At 44.5% G+C, this 23,354-nt stretch overlaps 1 protein-coding gene across 1 annotated transcript in view; it reads right to left on the bottom strand.

Moving 5' to 3' along the window:
* Positions 1–2,620: 2,620 nt before the first annotated feature.
* The window catches only part of LOC139170338 (tripartite motif-containing protein 59-like), a 170,566-nt gene continuing 149,832 nt past the window's right edge, over positions 2,621–23,354 (bottom strand). Inside the window, exon 8 of the mRNA XM_070757395.1 lies at positions 2,621–2,979. Coding sequence (XP_070613496.1) covers positions 2,968–2,979 — 12 coding nt within the window. The 3' untranslated portion in view covers positions 2,621–2,967. The remainder of the gene's footprint in view (positions 2,980–23,354) is intronic.

Raw genomic sequence — 23,354 nt, 5'->3', positions numbered from 1 at the left:
GTTTCCTTTTCCCACACTGCCAACTGCCTTTTGGTATTGGTGAGCTTTACGGCATGTGTAGGCACAGGGCTGCAGCTTCCCTTCAGTGTTCACTTGAAGTAGAGTAGTCCCTACTGCCACATCAATGGCATCAGCTTGGATGACAAATGGTTCATCTGGGTTTGGACATTTAAGCACTAGCTCTGCCACAAACAACCACTTAGCATTCCATAGTCTAGTTCAGAGGCCGACTGGGCTTTAGCAGCTGTATTAGTAGAGCAATCTGGGCAAATGAAGGACTGAACTGTCTATAGTAGTTGGCCAAGCCCAAGAAACTTAGCAGCCATTTTGTAGTCAGGGTGTGCTCCCATTCCTGTATTGCTTTAATCTTCCCAGGGTTCATCTCTACCCTGCTTGATATCCAGTACCCCATACAGTCCGGGATAGTCTTATGAAAATAACATTTTGATAGCTTAGCATAGAGTTTAGAATCTAGGAGCACCACTCACTAACTTTATGTGCTCCCCCATCATTTTGGGATAAGGATGTTATCCAGTACAAATGCTCATGCAGCATATTGCTTATCAGTTGCATGAACATGGCTTGGGCCCCCTGCAGTCCAAAATACAACACTTGGAATTAATAGCATCCCAAGGGGCAATTCAAGGCTGTCTTCCACTCATCTCCCTCTTTAATTCTTACTCAGTAAAATGCTTTCCTCAAATAATTCCATCACCCTGGAGGGGGAGTCACTAACCCCCTCAGAGAGGGTTCGCAACTTGGGCATCCTCCTCGATCCACAGCTCACATTAGAGAAACATCTTTCAGCTGTGGCGAGGGGGGCGTTTGCCCAGGTTCACCTGGTGCACCAGTTGCGGCCCTATTTGGACCGGGAGTCACTGCTCACAGTCACTCATGCCCTCATCACCTCGAGGCTCGACTACTGTAATGCTCTCTACATGGGGCTACCTTTGAAAAGTGTTCGGAAACTTCAGATCGTGCAGAATGCAGCTGCGAGAGCTATCATGGGCTTTCCTAAATATGCCCATGTCACACCAACACTCCGCAGTCTGCATTGGTTGCCGATCAGTTTCTGGTCACAATTCAAAGTGTTGGTTATGACCTATAAAGCCTTTCATGGCACTGGACCAGAATATTTCCAGGACCGCTTTCTGCCGCACGAATCCCAGCGACCAGTTAGGTCCCACAGAGTTGGCCTTCTCCGGGTCCCGTCAACTAAACAATGTCGTTTGGCGGGACCCAGGGGAAGAGCCTTCTCTGTGGCGGCCCCAACCCTTTGGAACCAACTCCCCCCCAGATATCAGAGTTGCCCCCACCCTCCTAGCCTTTTGTAAGCTCCTTAAAACCCACCTCTGTCGTCAGGCATGGGGGAATTGACATGTTCCCTCCCCCTAGGCTTATAAAATTTATGCAAGGTACGCTAGTATGTATGATTGGTTTTAATTTGTGGTGTTTTTTAAATTAACTTAAATATTAGATTTGTTTTACATTGTATTGTTATTGCTGTGAGCCACCCCGAGTCTGCGGAGAGGGGCGGCATACAAATCTGATTAAATTTAAACTTAAACTTAATTTAATAAATTTCTTTCCTGTGGAAAGGTACCCCAACATGTCCTTCATAAGGGTACATATTCTTGACACAAACACCATTCATCCCACAGAAATCCATGCATAGTCTAATGCAGTGTTTTTCAACCAGTGTGCCGGGGCACACTAGTGTGCCGCGAGACATGGTCAGGTGTGCCGCGAAGCTCAGAGAGAAAAAAAGCAAGAGAGAGAAAAAAAGAGAGAAAGAAAGCAAGAGAGAGAAAGCAAGAGAGAAAGAAAGCAAGAGAGAGAAAAAAAGAGAGAAAGAAAGCAAGAGAGAGAGAGAAAAAAAGCAAGAGAGAGAAAAAAAGAGAGAGAAAAAGCAAGAGAGAGAAAGCAAGAGAGAGAGAGAAAGAAAGCAAGAGAGAAAGAGCGCGAGAGAGCTAGAAAGAGAACAAGAGAGAGAGAAAACAAGAGAAAGAAAGAGAGAAAGAGAGAAAGAGAGAGAGAGAAAGAGAGGGAGGGAAGGAGAGAGAGAGAAAGACATAGAGGGAGGGAGGGAGAAAGAGAGCAAAAAAGAGGAAGGAAGGAAGAGAAAGAAAGAGGGATGGAGAGAGAGAGAAAGAAAGAGGAAAGAAGGGAGAGAAAGAGGGAGGGAGGAAGAAATAGAGTGAAGGGGAGGAAGAGAGAGAGAGAGAGGATTTTTTTGTCCAAACTTTTTTTAGCCGCCGCCCCCTCCCTGCTCAATGTGCCCCAGGGTTTCGTAAATGTAAAAAATGTGCCGCGGCTCAAAAAAGGTTGAAAATCACTGGTCTAATGGACCAATTCTTCTCTTTGAAAATTTTGGAGGGTTGCTATCCAAGATATCGCCAGCTGAAATCCTCTAGCCAGATTCTTATCCGCAAAACGTAGCTCCTCCAACTCCCTCGGAATCATAGGAATAGAATAGAATAGAATTCTTTATTGGCCAAGTGTGAAAGGAATTTGTCTTCACTGCACATGTTCTCAGTGTGCATAAAAGAAAATATACATTTGTCAAGAATCATGAGGTACAACACTTAATTTTTGTCATAGAGGTTTAATAGGCAATGAGGAAACAATATTAATAAAAATCTTAATACAAGCAACAAGTTACAGTCATACAGTCATAAGTGGGAGAAAATGGGTGATAGGAATGATGAGAAAAACTAATGGCAATAGTAGTAGTAGTCATTGTGTACATCTTCAGTATTGATATCTAAATACTAGCAATACTTCAAGACAAAAGAGATGGTGCTGGATTTCTGGAAGCACAGAGAGGAACCTGCCCCACTGTATATCAAGTGGGAGCATGTGGAGAGGATTTCCTCTTTTAAATTCTTGGCAGTGCTCATTAGTCAAAATCTCACCTGGAAAAACAACACGTCCCTTGTGGTTAGTAAGATTCAACAGAGACTTCATTTAATTAGAGTCCTGTGGAAAAATCAGATGGAATAATGTCTGATTACTTCTTTCTATCTGTGCACAATAGAAAGTGTCCTCACAATACTGTGTAACAGTATGGTATGTTGGTTTAACAGCTGTGAACAGGAAGGCACTACTGAGAGTGATCAATTCAGCACAAGAAACCATTGGTTGTCTTCTTAACACCTCTGGATGACACTGCAAGGTCTCACTGTTTCAGCAGAGTGAGGAAGATAGTAGGAATGATTCACACCCTGACCAGTGTCTCTTTTCACTTTTACCATTGGGCATAAGACATCAAAATATAGCCAGCTGGACAATAGGTTTAAGAACAGTTTCCATCAATGGGTTGTCAGATTTCTAAACACAATCCCAATGACTCAATGTACATATGGAAACATATGACTAGTTTTTTTTCTTTCCCCAATTACTTTTATAAATTGGGAATTGTATTGTCTCGTATTTTCTGTTATGGACTGCACCAGTAGAGGCTAAACCAATTTTGTTGTATACATGATGTACAATGACAATAAAGGCTATTCGTTGTGGTTTGCTTGCATCCTGCACAAATAATCATAAACTCTGAGGATGCAGAGACTGTGGAGACATGGCACAGTCATCCTGTGTTCCTGGCACCTGAGACTGACAAAGAAGATGAGGGGTCAGGGTCAGAACATTCAGGGCCTTTGGCACTTTCTGAGATGAGTGAATTAGCACTTCCTGTGAGGAATGACTTTGCATTTCCTGTGTTGAGTGACTCAGGAGGAGTCTTTTCTGGATGCCAGAGTGCGGAGGGCATCCAAGAGACATGATTGGTTGGCTAAGAGGACAGTTACTCAGGAGTAGTACTCCTAGCTATTGGGTCATGCTTTCACACTGTTTAAGTGCGAGACAACTACACCTCTTTGCAGAGAACAATGTGTTTCATCTGGCAGATTTTGTGATAATTTGGTTTGTGTTTAAACTGACTTTCTTGGCTTTCAGAAGAACTCCAGATTTCAAGATTATTTTCTGTGCATCTCTTCTTCTGAATACTACTTACAGCTGGGAAATTATTATTGTACTTATCTCTCTCTCTCTCTGGGACACTAGCCAACTGATAAGATAGCTAGATAGCCAACTCATTCCGGCAAAACTATTTAAAAACTTTGATTTTATTTGAGAATACTTGTAAATATATTCCTTGTACAGAGTAAACCCTTTATTATCTTCACCCGGTGGTCTGCCTTTGATTCCTGGGAGGCTCTGTGCTAGAACATAACACTATTATTATTACATCTTTGGCTTAGGCAGTTTTGCCCCAAGTAATATCTCAATCACACACTCCATGGGATGACGGGGAGGGAGCATATAGGACTCCTTCTCACTGAACACCTCGGTGAGGTCCCTGTACTATCTTGGGATGGATGGCTTGGGATGAGGACACAAATAAACCTCCAAGTGCTTCAAAGACCCTCTAAAAGGATGCATAAGACCAATTGCCTGCAAGGAATATAAATCCTTCCATTCCCCATCATCAGTCAGAGCTTCTTGGATGAGAAGCAAAACACTTTTCGGACATTCAAAATATTAGGAAAAAGAGTAGCAAGATTTTAATATGGAGATGGATGGAAGGACAGAGATATAGTTAGATTACTATCACTTTTGGAATTAAGAATGTGGCATAATCCTAATTTTTCATCATTTCAGTATATGATATAGTTTTCTTTTTGATTATGTCTACTTATAATAACATGTAAGCCCCACGTATATGCCAAATCAATTCATTAGTTTTCATGATGGTACCATTTCTTTGCCTTCAGAAGTTTTCTATTTGGAACTCAAACTAAACAGGGAGAGCTGATGTTTCTAATTCTATAATGAATGTAATAAAAGTGCTGTACTACAGGCCACTGAAGCTGACTGTAGATCTGAAGGTCAGTGGTTCAAATCACATCACTGGCTCAAGGTTGACTCAGCCTTCCATCCTTCCGAGGTGGGTAAAATGAGGACCCGGATTGTGGGGGCAATAGGCTGGCTCTGTTAAAAACTGCTATTGCTAACATGTTGTAAGCCGCCCTGAGTTTGAGAAGGGCGGCATAAAAATCGAATAAATAAATAAATAAATAAATAAATAAATAAATAAATAAATAACTGACTTAAAAAGTACATGAGAATTTAACATTGTGAGGATATTTTTTTAAAAATGAAAAAGAAATGTTTACACTGCTGGGAGATTTGCAATCAGGTATGAAAAATAATAGATCACTGGATTTAAAACAGCACTTTGTCTCTTTGGATATTTACTTTAAAATAGTCTTAAGAAATATTAGTGTATCCACATTTAGATTTATCTAGTTCAAAACAATTTGGTAAATTCCAATATGCTAATCATTTTAAAACAATATACCGGAGGCATAACTGATACTGTATAGACATGTAAGTTTAGGTATCCTCTTCCAGTTGTATGATTCAATAAAATTGACACGTTGTGCACAATACAAAGGTAAACAAATATTTCTGCAAATCTAAATGGAGGACATTTATAATACAATTGTTTAATTAAGAAAACAGTTAACTATTATCCTTCAGTTTCTTCATCCTGTTACAGTGAAAACAGCAGTTTCCAAATGTTTTCTATAGGCAGGTAAAGGTCTATTCTTTCTCTCCTTGCTAAATTCTTGTACCTCAGAAACATTCATAGGTTTCCTTATACACACCATAGAAACCACTTAAATGTTTTCAATCTATCTTTATTTCAAGTACTTTATAGTTGATTTGAAAGTTTATTTTGGATATAAAATCTTTTCTAATTCTCATCACCACAATTAGAAGGACTTAGGACTGCAAAAATGGTTATTTAGACATTATTTTTGACATAAGAGTATAATATTATGTTCAGGAATTTAAAAGCAACATACTACAGTGGTGCCTTATAATGTCATCTGAATTCTTATCAGGAATGATAAGGCAACAAATAACTACAGGGTATTCTGTCAGATTCATAAGGGGCAAGCCAAATGTAATACAGTGAACCCTCGAGTTTCGCGTCCTCAAGGATCGCGAAAGGGCTATTTCGCTAGTTTTCAACCCGGAAGTAAACTCCACCATCTACACATGCGTGACCTTCCACGCATGCGTAGATGGTGGAGTTTCCCCGCCGGGCAGAGGCTTCCCTGGGTCTTCCCCCTCTTTCTCTATGTTGCTTCTTCCTCTCTCACACTCTCTTCCTCCCTCTCTCATCTCTTTCTTTCCTTCTCTCTCTTTCTCTATCTCTCCCCCTCTTGCTCTCGAGCGGCCGCCTAGCAGCTGATCTGCTCGGCAGCGCAGCAGCAGCGAGGAGCCGAAGATCTTCGGCTCCTCGCTGGTGCTGCGCTGCCGAGCAGATCAGCTGCTAGGCGGATGAAGGAACCTTCCCTGGGTCTTCCCCGCCCGGATCTTCGGCTCCTCGCTGCAGCCGCGCGCCCCTCGCCTTCGCCTCACCTGGCGGGCGAAGGAGGGCGCAGCTCCGGCCGCTCGCCTCGGAGCCGGTCTGCCTCACTGTCTCCAGTCCCGGCAATTCCCCTCAGCACGCTGCCGGATCCAGCGGGGGAGGGGGGGGAAGCGAAGGCGCGGCGATGGGCAAGGGCTGCCAGTGAGCCTTCTCCGTCCCTTTCCTGCTGCACCGGTCTGGGGCCAAGTGGGCGGGGGGCGGCCGGGACCTCGCCTGTCTCCGCCGCCCGCATCACCCCTCCGGCGGGCCGGCCTCCCCCGCCCGCCTCTGCTGCAGCCGCCACCGCCTCCCCCGACTGGCACAAAAGGGCCCCGCCCGCCCCGCCCCGAAGCTTACCTTGCGGCGGGATTCCCTCCCCCCGCAGCCAAAACTAAAAGCCTGTCTCTTTTTTTTCTTGCGGCGAGCCCAAGCCGTTTCTCTCTCGACCGCAGCCGAGCTTCCCTCGGCCCCCTTTGGCCCCGTCGCCTCCTCCCCGCCTGCCTTTCCTCGCCAAGCGCACGAAAAAAAAGAGAGAAGGCTTCTACCAGAAGCGGGTGATGGCGGAGGAGCTCCGAAAGCTGGCTAGCGGCTTTTCCCCCGCAAGAGATCCTTCATGCCCCTGCCCGCCGTCCCCGGCTTCTGGTAGAAGCCTTCTCTCTTTTTTTTCGTGCGCTTGGCGAGGAAAGGCAGGCGGGGAGGAGGCGACGGGGCCAAAGGGGGCCGAGGGAAGCTCGGCTGCGGTCGAGAGGGGAACGGCTTGGGCTCGCCGCAAGAAAAAAAAGAGACAGGCTTTGAGTTTTGGCTGCGGGGGGAGGGAGTTAGGAAAGTCCTACTTCTCTCCCCGCAGCTAAAAACTCAAAGCCTGTCTCCTGCCGCCCGGTTTAGCCAGGACACGAGCGGCGAAGTGACACCCCCCACCCCAGCACTTTGAATCCCGCCGCAAGGTAAACTTTGGGGCGGGGCGGGCGGGGCCCTTTTGTGCCAGTCGGGGAGGCGGCGGTGGCTGCAGAGGAGGCGGGCGGGGGGAGGCCGGCCCGTCGGAGGGGCGATGCGGGCGGCGGAGACAGGCGAGGTCCCGGCCGCCCCCCGCCCGCTTGACCCCGGGGGCTGAAGGGAGCCGGGCGGGGGGCTACTCCCCCAGCCGGTTAACTTGAAGCGCTCGATTAACCGGCTGGGGGAAGGCAGGGCATTTGCCTCCTCTTTCCAGCTGAAGGAAAAGCAGACAACTGCCTTTCCCTCGGTCGCTTCCCGGAGACCGCTTTGGAACATCGCTTTGGGAGAGGGGGCAACTGCTCCCAGTTAAGAAGCAAGAATCCACCCCCTAGCCAAACGGCTTTTTTCGTGTTTAGCGCTCGAACGCCGTGCTAAACAGGAAAAAAGCCATTTGGCTAGGGGGTGGATTCTTGCTTCTTAACCGGGAGCAGTTGCCCCCTCTCCCAAAGCGATGTTCCAAAGCGGTCTCCGGGAATCGACCAAGGGAAAGGCAGTCGCCTGCCTTTCCTTCAGCTCTAAAGAAGCGGCAACTGCCCTGCCTCCCCCAGCCGGTTAACCGAGCGCTTCAAGTTAACCGGCTGGGGGGAGGCAGGGCAGTTGCCGCTTCTTTAGAGCTGAAGGAAAGGCACGGCGTTCGAGCGCTAAACATGAAAATAGCCGTTTGGCTAGGGGGTGGAAGTGAAAGTGAAATGCCGGCGGCTCTAGCAGCTGCTACAAGCAGCATTTCACTTTCCCTCCCAGGCAAAAAGATGCCTGCATTATGGGCTGATGGGGCCGGACTTCCCAGGCGGAAGGCGTGCCCCTCTCCCCGGCATCTTTTTGCCTGGGAGGGAAAGTGAAATGCCGGCGGCTCTAGCAGCTGCTACGAGCGGCATTTCACTTTCCCTCCCAGGCAAAAAGATGCGGGGAGAGGGGCACGCCTTCCGCCTGGGAAGTCCGACCCCATCAGCCCAGAATGCCGGCATCTTTTTGCCTGGGAGGGAAGGTGAAATGCCGCTTGTAGCGTGGGCGGGCGCGCGCGCGGGGGGACCCCAGCTTCGCTTCCCAGCTGGGAAGCGGCCCCAGCAATGGCGTGGGCGCGCGCGCGCGGGGAAACCCCAGGCGCGAGCAACGGGGTGGGCGGGCGAAGGGCGGTGGAAGTAAAAACACCATCTGCGCATGTGCAGATGGTGTTTTTACTTCCGCACCGCTACTTCGCGAAAAATCGATCATCGCTTGGAGTCCTGGAACGGAACCCTCGCGATGATCGAGGGTTCACTGTATATTCATTTATAGATTTCAAATGAAATTATAATATATAAATATATAAAGGTCTAATATGGATAGGATATTAACAGGATTGCCTTTATTCAATGGTATTTGCCTGCCCATAGGCCCTGCAAGGCAACAAACAATCTGAAAGGACCTATGAGGTATATCATTAATTGTGGTGCCTGCCCTTTGGAATGATCTCCCTCCCCTCAATGAATGGTTGCCCCAAACCTTTTGGCTTTTCAGAAAGGCACTTAAAAACTTGGGTTGCTTTTTGGGATCAGGATGTCTAATATTTTTGCTTGGAATAGTGTACTAAATGTGAATTTTTGATTAATTACTAATGATTATTTACTGATTTTTTAATTGTAACTGTTGTTTTTGTAAACCCAATTAATTGTGAAAGAGTTGAAATAGTCACCTCTATATGTCTGGACTTTGGGCTATATTTGTTTAAATGGTTACCTTTTTTTGGTTTCCTTTCTGTTCCAGCTAAAATCCCTCCCACCTGTGATTACAGTATTTAAGTTTAGATTGCTGTGTTCACTTTGTTGTTTCCCCCACCCACCCTCTTTCCTTTCTTACTGCACACACGTGATGGTGCATTAAGTGCCCATTTGTTTAGAATATTTTTATTATTCAGAAAAGAACCCTTTTCTTTGCATAGTTATTTTGGTGTTGAACCAGAAAGGTAATGTGTATTTTGTGGATTTGCTTTTTGCTTTTGACATCTATGTTCCAAGATGGCGATGGGGGCAGACGCCTAACCACATCACGGGAGATCAAGATAGGGAAAAAGTAAAAAAATCGCAGAGGTAGAGGTAGGACAAACAACAGAAAAGCTAAGACAAATTGAAAAACAAAATAGATAAACTCCACGTGGAAATTAAAGCACGGCTGCGGCTGGAAACCAGAGTGAGCCAAATAGACTCCATGTGTTGACTGCAACCACCATTAAACTTGTGGCCAGCAGCAGAGGCTAGAGGTATAACCTCTGCTGAATAAAGAGATCAACTGCTGTGAGTAAACTGGAAAAAAAATAAGGAGAAAGCAGAGGAAAAAGGACAGATACCCCAATCCGAGGTGAGGGACATTTGGAAACTTTCGGAAGCATCGGGAGAGGCAGTGGGCAAGTGGAGAGAATAGAGACGATTGCAGTGGGAAGGGTAGGAGGGAGCTGCCAATTTCAAACAGTCCATGAGACAGGGGAGGAATTAAAGTGACTGAGGCAAATTAGGGAAGAGGGAAACCTCCTGATCCCCAGCTGATTCCTCCCCGGAGCTCCCAACACAAGGTGGATTCCCCCCAGCCCTTTGGAGCCCTTCAACGACCTCCCTAGAGACCTGACACCCAGCTGAAACCCCCCCCCCAGAGTGCCAGATGCCAGGAGGATTCCCCCAAACCTCCGGAGCCCTCAGTGACCTCCTCAGAGCCCCGGTGCCCAGCTGATTCCGCCCGGGAGCAGCAGAGGCCAGGAAGATTCCCCTAAGTCTCTGGAGCCCTCAATGACCTTCTCAAAGTCCTGATGCCCATCTGACTCTGCCCGGGAGTGCCAGACGCTAGGCAGATTCCCGAGAGCCTCTGGAACCCTCAGTGACCTCCTCGGAACCCCGACACCTAGTTGATACCGCCCGGGAGCACCAGACACCAGGCGTATTGCCCAGAGCCTTTGAAGTATCCTCCCCGGAGCCCTGACACCCTGCTGGTTCTGCCCCAGAGCGCCAGACGCTTGGCGGATTCCCCCCAACCCTTGGTAATCTCCTGGAGCCCCCAATCCCCAGCTGATTTCCCCCCTCATGAAACCCACTGGACCATGCCATTAAAGCGAACCAGACACATAGCCCCAAGGAGAAACAAAAGAACGAAGAACCCACAAGACCTCTAAATTTGTTTTGGACTTGAAGTTCTGGAAAGGATAGCACTTGCTGCCCAGGAGGACCCTCATTCCCTGTTGTTTCTCTGCTGCTCCGTGCTCCTTTCTGCCCTCGGAGTGTGTAGCCTGATCAGCTGGGCGTCGGAAGATGGCGACCGCGGGAGAAAGCTGAGCCGCTTGTTATTCACGTCACCGCGGCATTTATTAATTATCTATCTATTTATCCGTGCCGGGAGGACAGAGGGCAGAGGACAGAGGAAGAGTTTGGAGTTTGGAGTCCTAGAGAAGGTACCCTTTGTGTCCAGTCCAGGAAGATCCCGTTACCCCCATTACCCCCCTGCTCTACGGCATTTTTTGCCTGAGTATTTTTGCCACAGAAACTCTGTTAAACTGGGGCTCGGAAATGCAGCTGCCTGCCGTTTGTCCTTTCTGCTAAGCCATGGTGCCGAGAGACTAAACTAAGTTGGACGGGCTGGAGAACGACTGAGACAGCCGAACTGAGACAGCTAGACCGCCAGACCGACCTGAGACGCTGCAACGCTGAATGGTGGGAGTGTTTGGCGTCGTAGGGCCAGTCGGATGGAGGGACTACATGGAGAAACTGAGTTGGTTGCCGAGGAGAGGAAGGAGGAGGACAATGAATACCAACGGAGTATGCTGTGGTTGCGTGGAGGCTTTAGATACTATTGGGAACACGGAGGACTGGAAATGCTAACTGGTGAGAACGGTGGTCAATGGAGGGTGACCAAGGTAACCAGCAAGAGCATGGAAAGAAAAGGGGAATCCTGGCTGGCGGCAGCGGCTAATATCAAAGTGCTTGACTGGAGTTTTGGACATTCCCATTGGACAATTTTAGAACTTAGCCAATTTAGAACTTGGCATTCTTTTGTTGCTTATTTAATGAATCGTCGACTATTTTCTGTATTTATTCATAATAATTAATATTTATAATTGCATAGTACTAGTTTTATATCTTATATAGTATTAATTGTATTTTCCATCTTTTACTGTATTACATTTATATTCTATATTTTATAAGGAGTTTTTATATTATATATATTAATTATTAAGGGTTGCTATTAATTTTTCTAGAGAATTAATTTTAACTAATTTATAGGGGTTTTTTTTAAGGATGGATGATTGGAATGGGTGTTGTAATTTTTATATGAATGTGGGTTGGGTGGGATGGGGATAGTATGAATGTAGAGTCTAGCCTACCTGGCGGTAGAAAGACGGGAGGGATGGGGATATCGATCTCCGGGGTGACAGAGGGCCAGAATATTCCGGTTGTGTTGGGGAGAGGTAGATATGGCGGAAATCACGGGGCGAGCCGTTCTGGAGGAAAAAGAGATTGCTGCCTAAAAGCAATCCCTTGTTCCGGCCCCGTGAGCTCAACCCAGGATCCTGGTGACGAGTGTAATCCGGGCCCTGGGCTCAAGCTGCTGCTACTCAATGCCAGATTGGTCATGAATAAAGCTCTCTTCATCCGGGATTTGATCCTGGATGAGGAGGCCGATCTGGCATGTGTTACTGAAACCTGGCTGGGCCCAGAGAGAGGGGTGCCTCTCTCGGAAATATGCCCAGCCGGGTTTCAGATACGGCACCAGCCTCGACCCCAGGGAAGGGGGGGAGGAGTGGCTATTGTAGCCAGCGAGAGCCTCCATCTGCGTAGACTCGTTGCTCCTGAGATCGCGGGTTGTGAGTCACTCCTTCTGAAGTTGGACTTAGGGGTTCAGGTGGGCTTGTTACTCACGTACCTGCCTCCCAGCTCCGTGTCAACCGCCCTGCCTGTGCTGCTCGAAGAAGTGGCCGGGTTGACAGTGGAGTTCCCCAGACTCATTGTCCTGAGGGACTTCAATCTACTGTCACTCGGCAGTTCCTCTGGATTAGCACAGGAGTTCATGGCCACCATGACAGCCATGGAGCTGACTCAAATAGTTCAGGGTCCGACTCACGAGGGTGGACACAAACCCGACATGGTATTTCTCTTGGAGCAATTGAATAGTGGTCTGAGACTAAGGGGCTTAGAAGCATTGCCTTTGTCATGGTCAGACCATTTTCTACTGCGGCTTAATTTCCTGCTCCAATCCGCCCGCGCAGGGAGGCAGAACCAATTAGGAGGTTCCGCCCCAGATGCCTGATGGACCCTGAGGGCTTTCAGAAGGCGCTTGGGGTTTTACCAGATTCACTCGTCCATAGCTCAGCAGAGTCTCTTGCTGAGGCCTGGAACAAGGCTGCGGCGGAGGCTCTTGACCGAATTGTGCCACTGCGACCTCTCTGTGGCACTAGACCCCGTAGAGCCCCATGGTTCAACTAGGAGCTCCGGGAGTTGAAACGCCAGAAGAGACGTCTAGAGAAGCGATGGAGGAAGAGTAAGTCCGAATCCGATCGAACACTTGTAAGAGCTTTTATTAAGACTTACAAAGTGGCGCTCAAGGCGGCAAGATGCGCATACCATGCCGCCTTGATTGCATCAGTGGAATCCCACCCAGCTGTTCTGTTTAGGGTGACCCGCTCCCTTCTAAATCAGGGGGGAGTTGGGGAATCCTTGCAGGACAGTGCCGAGGAATTTAACTCGTTTTTCATTGATAAAGTCGCTCGGATCCGAGTGGAACTCGACTCCAATTGCATAGCAGTATCGGCTGACAATGAATCAGTCGAGGTGACTGGGGATAAATGTCTTTGTCCATCTGTATGGGAGGAGTTTGACTTGGTGACACCTGATGAAGTGGACAAGGCCATTGGAGCTGTGAGTTCCGCCACGTGTTTACTGGATCCGTGTCCCTCTTGGCTGGTTTCGGCCAGCTGATAGGTGATGTGGAGCTGGGCCCAGGACATTGTCAATGTCTCCTTGGGGAGGGGGTCCTTTCCGGCCCTTTATAAGGAGGCACATGTGCGCCCCCTCCTCAGGAAGCCTTCCCTGAACCCAGCTGTGCTTAATAACTACCGTCCAGTCTCCAACCTTCCCTTTATGAGGAAGGTTGCTGAGAAGGTGGTGGTTAGGTCTTCAGCAGTCTGGTTTCAGGCCCGGTTACAGCATGGAAACTTCTTTGGTCGCGTTGATGGATGATCTCTGGCAGGCGCAGGACAGGGGCTTTCTGTCCTGGTGCTTCTTGACCTCTCAGCTGCTTTCGATGCCATCGACCGTGGTATCCTTCTATGCCGACTGGAGGGGCTGGGAGTGGGAGGCACTGTTATCCAGTGGTTCTCCTCCTACCTCTCCGGTCGGTCGCAGTTGGTGTTAGTGGGGGGTCAGAGGTCGACCTCTAGGTCGCTCCCTTGTGGGGTACCTCAGGGGTCGGTCCTCTCCCCCCTAATATTTAACATCTACATGAAACCGCTGGGAGAGATCATCCAAGGGCATGGGATGAGGTATCATCAATATGCAGATTATACCCAGTTGTACATCTCCACCCCATGTCCAGTCAACAAAGCAGTGGAAGTGATGTGCCGGTGCCTGGAGGCTGTTGGGGCCTGGATGGGTGTCAACAAACTCAACATCAACCCAGACAAGACAGAGTGGCTGTGGGTCTTGCCTACCAAGGACAATTCCATCTGTCCATCCATCACCCTGGGGGGGAATTATTGACCCCCTCAGAGAGGGTATGCAACTTGGGCATCCTCCTCGATCCACATCTGACATTGGAACATCATCTTTCAGCTGTGGCGAGGAGGACGTTTGCCCAGGTTCGCCTGGTGCACCAGTTGCGGCCTTATTTGGACAGGGAGTCATTGCTCATAGTCACTCATGCCCTCATCACCTCGAGGTTCGATTACTGCAACACTCTCTACACGGGGCTATCTTTGAAAAGTGTTCGGAAACTCCAGATTGTGCAGAACGCGGCTTCCCAGATTCGCCCACGTATCTACAACACTCCGTGGCCTGCATTGGCTGCCGATCAATTTCCAGTCACAATTCAAAGTGTTGGTTATGACCTTTAAAGCCCTACATGGCATTGGACCAGAGTACCTCCAGAACCGCCTGCTACCGCACGAATCCCACCGGCTGATAAGGTCCCACAGAGTTGGCCTTCTCCGGGTCCCGTCGACTAAACAACGTCGTCTGGCGGGCCCCAGGGGAAGAGCCTTCGCTGTGGCGGCCACGGCCCTCTGGAATCAACTCCCCCCAGAGGTTAGAACTGCTCCCACCCTCATCTTCCGTAAACTACTTAAGACTCACTTATACCGCCAGGCATGGGGGATTTGAGACATCTTTCCCCCAGGCTCCTTATAATTTATGTTTGGTATGTATGTGCTGTTTGGTTTTTAATTATGATAGGATTTTTAGTTATTTTTAATATTAGATTTGTGCCATTATAATATTGTTTTTATCGTTGTTGTGAGCCGCCCGAGTCTTCGTAGAGGGGCGGCATACAAATCTAATAAATTGAATTGAATTGAATTGAACTGGACTCTTGCAAACTCCAAGTGGACACTTTCATTACTGCAACTACACTGTACACCCAACATCAAAGAGACTTTCTCAACAATGCAACCCCTAAGAGGTATTTGAATACTCCAACACTAAAGAGTCTTCTGACTACTGCAATTCCCGTGGACATTTGATTACTCCAATGCCAAGAGACTTTAAAATCTCTAATACCAAGTGAACATTGAGTATTCCAACACTCTTTTTCACTGACACACACAAACAACAACAAAGAACAAAACACACACATATACACACACACATACAACTTGAACCAGACTAACCGCACACATGGAAGAACAATTAACAGATGTCATTGTGATCTGCAAATCATGCTCAATGTACCCACAGACTTCCAAAACTTCAAATGCACCAAATGTAAACAGATCTATCACTGGAAGAAAAACTAGAAAAACTAGAACAAAAACTGAACACCATTAAACCTAACAGCAACAACAAACCTCAAAGCACACAAAAAGAACAACCACAACCAGAACACAGAAATGACCAAGCCACCTCCACATGAAACACTCCCCCAGAAAACAAAAACAGTTGGACACATGTCACCCACAGAAAAAAGTATAAAACAAACACAAAACCTATGACAAAAGTAACTCACTCACAACCAATTCCACTAGCTACAAGCAACCACTACCACAGACGTGCGCATCAGCAGTGAAAAGGAAGGGAATCAAATATAAGTCGGTAAGTGCTGTATTGCCTCTGTACAAATTGATGGTAAGACCACACTTGGAGTACTGTGTACAGTTCTGGTCACCGCACCTCAAGAAGGATATAATGGAACTGGAAAAGGTGCAAAAAAGGGCAACAAGAATGATCAAGGAAATGCAGCATCTCCCTTGTGACACCAGGTTGCAACACCTTGGTCTCTTCAGCCTTGAAAGACGGCGTTTAAGGAGTGACTTGATTGAAGTGTATAAAATCATGCATAGGATAGAAAAGGTGAATAGAGAAAAATTATTTTCTGGATTGCGCATGTGCCGAAGGTTTTTCTAGGCACTCTGCCTTGAGCTCCGTGGTGATTTATTATGTAAAGGGCAATTTCTCTCTCAAAATGCTATAAATCCTTCTCGAAGAAAAACAGAGGGAAAGAGAATCCACAGGACATGAAAGAGAATCTAAAGATTTATGGTTTTAAGCAAAGACGGGGATTCTTTCGCTATAATGAAGTGAGCGATAAAGTGAGTATAATAAATTTTTAAATGGCGGAAGGTGGTGACTCGAGCCTCGGGAAAATCAAAAAAAAGTTGGATAGATTGTTAGAAATTGTTTCAGGATTTTAGCAGAGATTTATTACAGTAGAGTCAGCACTGGGAAATCTGGCTTCAGATGTAAAATTGGTTAAAAAAGAGGCTGAAGTAGCTATTGGAAAAATTCAGAAAGTTGAAAAACAAGTGAAGGATCAGGAACAAATGAATTATAGAATTGCTAATCCGGAGGACCGTCAAAGGAGAAGAAATTTACGTCTGCGTGGGTTCAGATCAGACTTTGCTTCAGGCTCAAATTTAAATGAAGCAGTAACTTGTTGGATTAATAAGCAAGCTGGTGTCCAAGTTGGTTCTGATGATATAATACATGTCCATTGGGCTGCCCCACGCAGAAACAGGGAGAGGCAAAGAGACATTGTTATGGCTTTGGCCAGTGAAAACAAAGCGGAGATCGTTTACAAGTCTTTGAAAAGTTGTGCCAGCCTTAAACAAGATGGGAACGAGATAAGAGTTCTGAGGGATCTCTCTTGGGAAACCTTGAGAGCGAGAGCTGCCTTACGCCCAATTTCAAGCCGTTTATATCAAAGTGGAAAAAGGTTTACTTGGGGGTTTCCAGCTGCTATTTTGGTGTTCCAAGAAAATAAGATGTACAGGGCATGCACATTGGAGGAGAGAAAGGCATTATTGGATCAACTGGGGATCGGGTTTGAAGAAGCTGGAGCACAAGGAGCTATGGGTGAGACAAAAGAAGCAGAAAGGAGATCTTTTCAGCGGTCATAGTACTCCAGACGAGGAGGAAAGACAAAGAGGGGAGCAGCTGAAGGAGTTAACTGGACAGATGGAGGCCATTAGAAGGGAGCAGAGGAAAACAAGAGCTCAGCATGAGAAGAAAGAGAAAAAGTGACCTTTTTGGCCACCCCCTTATTTTTCAGAGATGTCTTTGGAATGTAGTATATGTGTTATTCTGTGGAGGGAGGGGAGAAGGAGAAGGGAAAATGGTAAAGGAAGTTTAAGGGGGAAAAAGTTAAAGAAGTTAAAGAAGGAATTATCTAAATGAGAAGGGAGGATGGGAGGGGAATTTTTCTCTTTTATTACATTTAAAAGTGATTGAAAGTGGAACTCAGTAGTGTGGGAACGCAATGAAGAGAATGTGCCTCATAATTGCACAAGGGTTTTTCTTGTCCTCCCCCCTTTTGGTGGGGGGAGCACGGGGGGAGGCACATTGGGGGGGGTGACAGGGGTAAGGAAGTGGAAAAAAATTAAACCAAGGGCAAAACAAGAGGGTGAAAGGGTCATTTTTGTATATTATGATTGAGTGTAAGATAATGGTTTTAAATGTGAATGGTTTAGGATCAGATTTGAAACGTTTTAGGATATTAAGGATGACTAAGCAACGTAAGGTGGATATTATGATTTTGACAGAAACACAAAAAAGACGGGGAGGAAGGGATAAATTGATTAATTATAGAAATTGGAAATGGGTATATGAATCGAGAGGAATACAAAATAGTAGAGGTACGGTGATTCTTATTCATCAGAGGGTTCCTTTCTAAGAGGTTGGAGTTCAGAAAGATATAGAAGGAAGGTGGTTATTTGTTAAAGGGAAAATTAATCAAAAGAAGTTGACATTAGCAGCAATTTATGCCCCGAATACAAAAACAAAACAATTTATAATAAATACTAAGAGGAAGTTAGATAACTTTATGGAGGGCTCAACTTTTTTGGCAGGAGATTTTAATATGCAATTAACAAATGGGATTGGAAACAGTAGGACGTTACATTTAAATAGACTTAATATGGTGGATCTTCATGCAGATATTCCAAATAGAACTACAAATTATTCAGCAAGATATCATACATTTAGCTGCATTGATTATATATTAATGAATGGGGTGGGGCAATATACAAGTTCAAAAAGTAGATATTAAAAGTATTTGGTTATCAGATCATGCCCCACTATTGGCAGAATTGGAAATAGATCAGGAACGCAATCAAATAATTTGGAGATATAATGCAGTTGTAACTGCTAGTGAACAAGATAAAGATAAATTGCAGAGTTATGTGAATATTTTAGAATTATTGATGTGGGTGGTATTAAATAATCAATTGTGTGGGATGCATGTAAGGCCTTTATGAGGGGACAATGTATATGTATGGAAGCAGATATTAGGAAGAGGTGGGGTAGAGAAAGGGAAATGAAGATAAGGGAAATAGATTTGATACAAGAGCTGTTAAGATTAACTAAAAGTAGAGATTGGAATAGTTTATTGATATTGAAAAAGAAACAATTGATGGTATATGATGAGATCCAATGGAACAAGATGAGAATGACGATGCGACAAAAAACATTGAGTTGGGGGACAAAATCAATGCAGCAAATGGCCAGATATTTGAAGAAGAGAAAAGAAAACTCATGTATATTAGCACTGAGAGACTCTAGTGGAGAGGTTAGATATGGTAAAGAGCAGCTAGAGAAGATAACGAGGAAATATTATGAAGATTTGTATAAAGAGGAGCAGGTTAAGATAGGAGTCTTCAATGTTGGGAAAATAGTAAGTAAAGAAGATAAACAAGCCAAAGCACTGGGCTCAAATGGGTTTAAGGGGAATTTTATAAAACCTATATGAATGTATTGTTGCTGCATTTGGGGAAACTGTTTAATAATATATTGTTAAATCATGATATCCCGCAGACATGAAAGCTTTCAGAGATTGTTACTATCCCAAAGATGGATCGAGATTTAAGAGAGCCTGGGTCCTACCGTCCTATCAGTTTGGCAAATCAAGATTATAAAATATTCATGAAAATATTGGCAAATAGACTAGAAAATATTTTACCAAAAATAATTGAAGACGATCAATATGGATTTGTGAAGAGAAGGAAAATAAGTGAACCAATTAGAAATGTAATGAATGTGATATACCATGCTACCATCACTAACCATAGCTATTTATATAAATTATGTAAGGAACTAAATATGGGGGATAAATTTTGTGAAACTATAAGAGAGATTTATAAAGGAAATGAAGCGTATACAAGGGTGAATGGACAAAGAACGCAGAGAATTAAAATTAAAATATTAAACGGCACCAGGGATGTCCTTTATCTCCAAAATTATTTGTAATAGCAATAGAGATTTTAGCTAATAAGATAAGACAAGATAACACTTGGGAAGGATATAAAGTATGGGAATTAGAAATGAAATTAAACTTATTTGCAGATGATGCAATTATATTGAGCCAGACCCCGATGGAGATGATTAAAAGTATAAGAAATATTTTACAAGACTTTAAACAGGAATCGGAACTGTCAGTTAATATGGAAAAATCTGAGATTATGTGTTTAAGTACAGGTCCGAGAGAGCAGATAGAAATTAGGAAAGAATCAGGGTTGAAATTAGAACTAAAAAAATTAAATATTTGGGAATTTGGTTATTGAGAAACCCAGCAAAAATTGAGGCGGCGAATTATAGATTAATATGGAGGAAAATATTGAAACAGATGAGGAGCTGGAAAGAGAAAAAGCTAAGGATAATCTCTAAAATAAGAGCTTTAAAAATGATGATAGTTCCCAAAATGATGTACCTATTTCAGGTGCTGTCAGGGGCACCGTTCCCCGTAAGCTGCGCGCATGAGCAATAGCGCAGGGGGAAATAGGCCCCTGCGCACCAATCAGAATCCTAGCGCAGAGGGAGGTAAGCCAATCAAATGGCTTCTCTCCTCAGTGTGAGAATTTTCGGGCGCGCACCCTATTTAAGCCTCGGCCAGCAGCCGAAGAGGCTTTCGTTTGGGAGCTCCCCGGACCGGAGGTTAAGGTAAGTGATGGAATGAATGGAAGATTGATTATTTGAAGTGTCACATCAGTCAAAAGATCCACCTGGAGTCGGTCACCAAATTACAATACCAGAAAGTTGGAGGGCTGCAGAGGCTGCTAACTGAAAATGCAGCAGACATGGCAAACAGGAAAGAAGGTGCCTTGCGAAGAAATGCCAGGCCAGAGCAGGTCAAAATTTTTATTGACAATGTGTTGCTGGCCATAAAAATGAATTCATCGATGTTATCAGTCCAAGACATACATGACCATATAGGAAAGTATGTTTCCATTCCAGAGAGCTGGCGCAGCAAGAATTATGCCTTTGAGTTTGTAGAGTGCATGAGCGTAATTGTTAAGAGGGAAGTATTGCATGAACTACGTAATGCCAATTGCCATACTCTTATTGTCGATGAAAGCACTGATTTAACACTCACCAAAATGTTGATTTTGTATGCCAAATTCCACCCACCTAATGCCACAATTTATAAGACCATGTTTATAGGAATTTTACAGTTGTCAGCATGCAACAGCACAGCAATCACAACAGCCATAAAAGAGTTCTAAGCTGCGAACAACATCGACATTCAAAAGATGGTCATGCTTACGTCAGATGGTGCTTCTGTGATGCTGGGCAAGAATAATGGTGTGGCTACACAGCTTCATCGAGATGTGTCCCATTTGCTAGAACAGCACTGTGTGGCACACCGAGAAGACCTTGGGATTGATGATGCGTGTAAGGATATCCCACTGATGAGGGACATTGAGGCTTTACTGCGAACTGTCTACGGTATATTCGCCTGCTCCACTCTGAAGAAACAAGCATTTATGGAACTAGCAAACATTATGGAATGTGAATCAGTAGCCTTCAGAGCTTTGAATGAGATACGATGGCTTTCCAGACATTTCGCATTGCGAGCATTAATGAGAAACATTCCAGTTTTGATTGAGTACTGTAAGGAACAAGTAGAACAATACAAGGATCCAGCAGCCTGTAAATATTGCTACAAAAAGTTGACAAATACACAGATTCGTGCTGCACTGATCGTGTTTGATGACGTTGTTTGCGAATTGGCTGAGTTGAACAAACTGTTGCAAAGAAGCAACCTGACACCAATTGAAGCTGCTGAGTTTGTGAAGGCCAGAACATACAAGCTTCGTCTTCAGTATTTAGGCGAAACAGCTCACTGGAATGAAAAAGCTCGTGAATATATCCAAAGCAACCCAGGCATTAACATGACTGCCATACTGAAATTTATTGAACGTTTGTGCTTCCATCTTGACAGTCGCTTTCCAGACAATGAGCTGGCTGATTGGAATATATTTGGCACTGCTGCTCTGTCAAAGGTGACCTCTTTTAATTTTGGGGAAACGGAAATTGCAACCCTGGTTGGAAAATTCCAGCATTTCTTTGATGATTTTGATGAAGTCGACATCACATCAGCTGTACAGAAACAATATTGTGACTTCAGATTTCTGATCTCAGAGAAATTCAAGTCTGGATCAATGCACTCATTCAATGATGTGGTGCAGGTTGCACTGAGAGAGAAACAGTTTGAAATGCTGTCACGTCTGCTGGATATTTGCGCAACATTTCAAGCATCAAGTGCTGCTTGTGAGCGAGGTTTCAGCCTGATGAATGCCATCAAGACCAAAGCTCGTAATCAGTTGCAATCTGAGCACTTGGATATGCTGATGCGAATCCACTCTTACCAGACTTCAGAGAAACAGATCAATCTTGACAAAGTGTACTCAGAATGGTCATCAATGAAAGACAGACGTCAGAATCTCTAAGGTGAGCCATACTTTCATTGATTAACCAGTTTTCAAATAACACTGATTCCTTTTTTGACTTATAGTTAAAAACATCTATGAAAATGTTGGATGTAAATAGTTAATATTTTTTATCTTACAGATTGATCTTGGCAAAGATGGAGTGGACAAAGACTACAATGGAATGGACAAAGACAACAATGGAATGGACAAAGACAAGGACTTATAGTTAAAAATATCGATGAATATGTTGGATGTAAATAGTTAATATTTTTATCTTACAGATTGATCTTGGCAAGGATGGAGTGGACAAAGACTACAATGGAATGGACAAAGACAACAATGGAATGGGCAAAGACAAGGACTTATAGTTAAAAACATCGATGAATATGTTGTATGTAAATAGTTAATATTTTTATCTTACAGATTGATCTCGGCAAAGATGGAGTGGACAAAGACTACAATGGAGTGGACAAAGACTACAATGGAATGGACAAAGACAACAATGGAATGGACAAAGACAAGGACTTATAGTTAAAAACATCTATGAATATGTTGGATGTAAATAGTTAATATTTTTTATCTTACAGATTGATCTCGGCAAAGATGGAGTGGACAAAGACTACAATGGAGTGGACAAAGACAACAATGGAATGGACAAAGACAAGGATTTATAGTTAAAAATATCTATGAATATGTTGGATGTAAATAGTTAATATTTTTTATCTTACAGATTGATCTTGGCAAAGATGGAGTGGACAAAGACAAGGATGGTTTGGACAAGGCAAGGATGGAATGGTCATCATCAATGAGAGACAGCTGTGAGCCATACTAAGGTGAGCCACAATTTCATTGATTAACCAGTTTTCAAATGACACTGATTTTTTGACTTATAGTTAAATACATCTATGAATATGTTGGATGTTAATAGTTAATGTTTTTGATATGACACATTGATCTTGACAAAGATGGAGTGGACAAAGGCAAGGATGGAGTGGACAAAGGCAAGGATGGAGTGGACAAAGACAAGGATGGAGTGGATAAAGACAACGATGGAATGGTCATCATCAATGAGAGACAGACGTGAGAAACCGTAAGACGAGCCAGACTTTTTTGACTTATAATTACATACATTTATGAATATATTGGATGTTGATAAATAATTAATGTTTTTGATCTGACAGAGTAAACTTAAAGTTGGTAGTGAAAATTATTTATTTATTTATTTATTTATTTATTTAATTTGGCTTCTATGCCGCCCAGTCCCGAAGGACTCACCTAATGTGCTGCTCAGACACTATACTTTTTCGCCCACACCGAAAAAAAATTAGAGGGAACATTGGTCAGGGGGGCAATCAGCATTTAAGTTTAAAGAGTGGGACAAAAAACTTAATTATTGGATTGAAGAAGAGACCAAGAATAAGGAAAAAGTGGTTAATTGCGAACAAAAAAGAGGGGGGATGGAGAGTTCCTTGTTTGAGGAAGCTTGTTTGGGAGTTCCTTGTATAGGGAAGCTTTTCAAATGGAAAAGTTAATGGAGTTGCAATTATTTGAAAACAAATGGGTGAAATTGGA

Source organism: Erythrolamprus reginae, chromosome 7 (genome assembly GCF_031021105.1).
Source record: "Erythrolamprus reginae isolate rEryReg1 chromosome 7, rEryReg1.hap1, whole genome shotgun sequence".
Lineage (NCBI taxonomy): Eukaryota > Metazoa > Chordata > Lepidosauria > Squamata > Dipsadidae > Erythrolamprus > Erythrolamprus reginae.
Note: the sequence above shows the minus strand (reverse complement) of the source record. Positions and strands in the feature narration are given on the sequence as shown.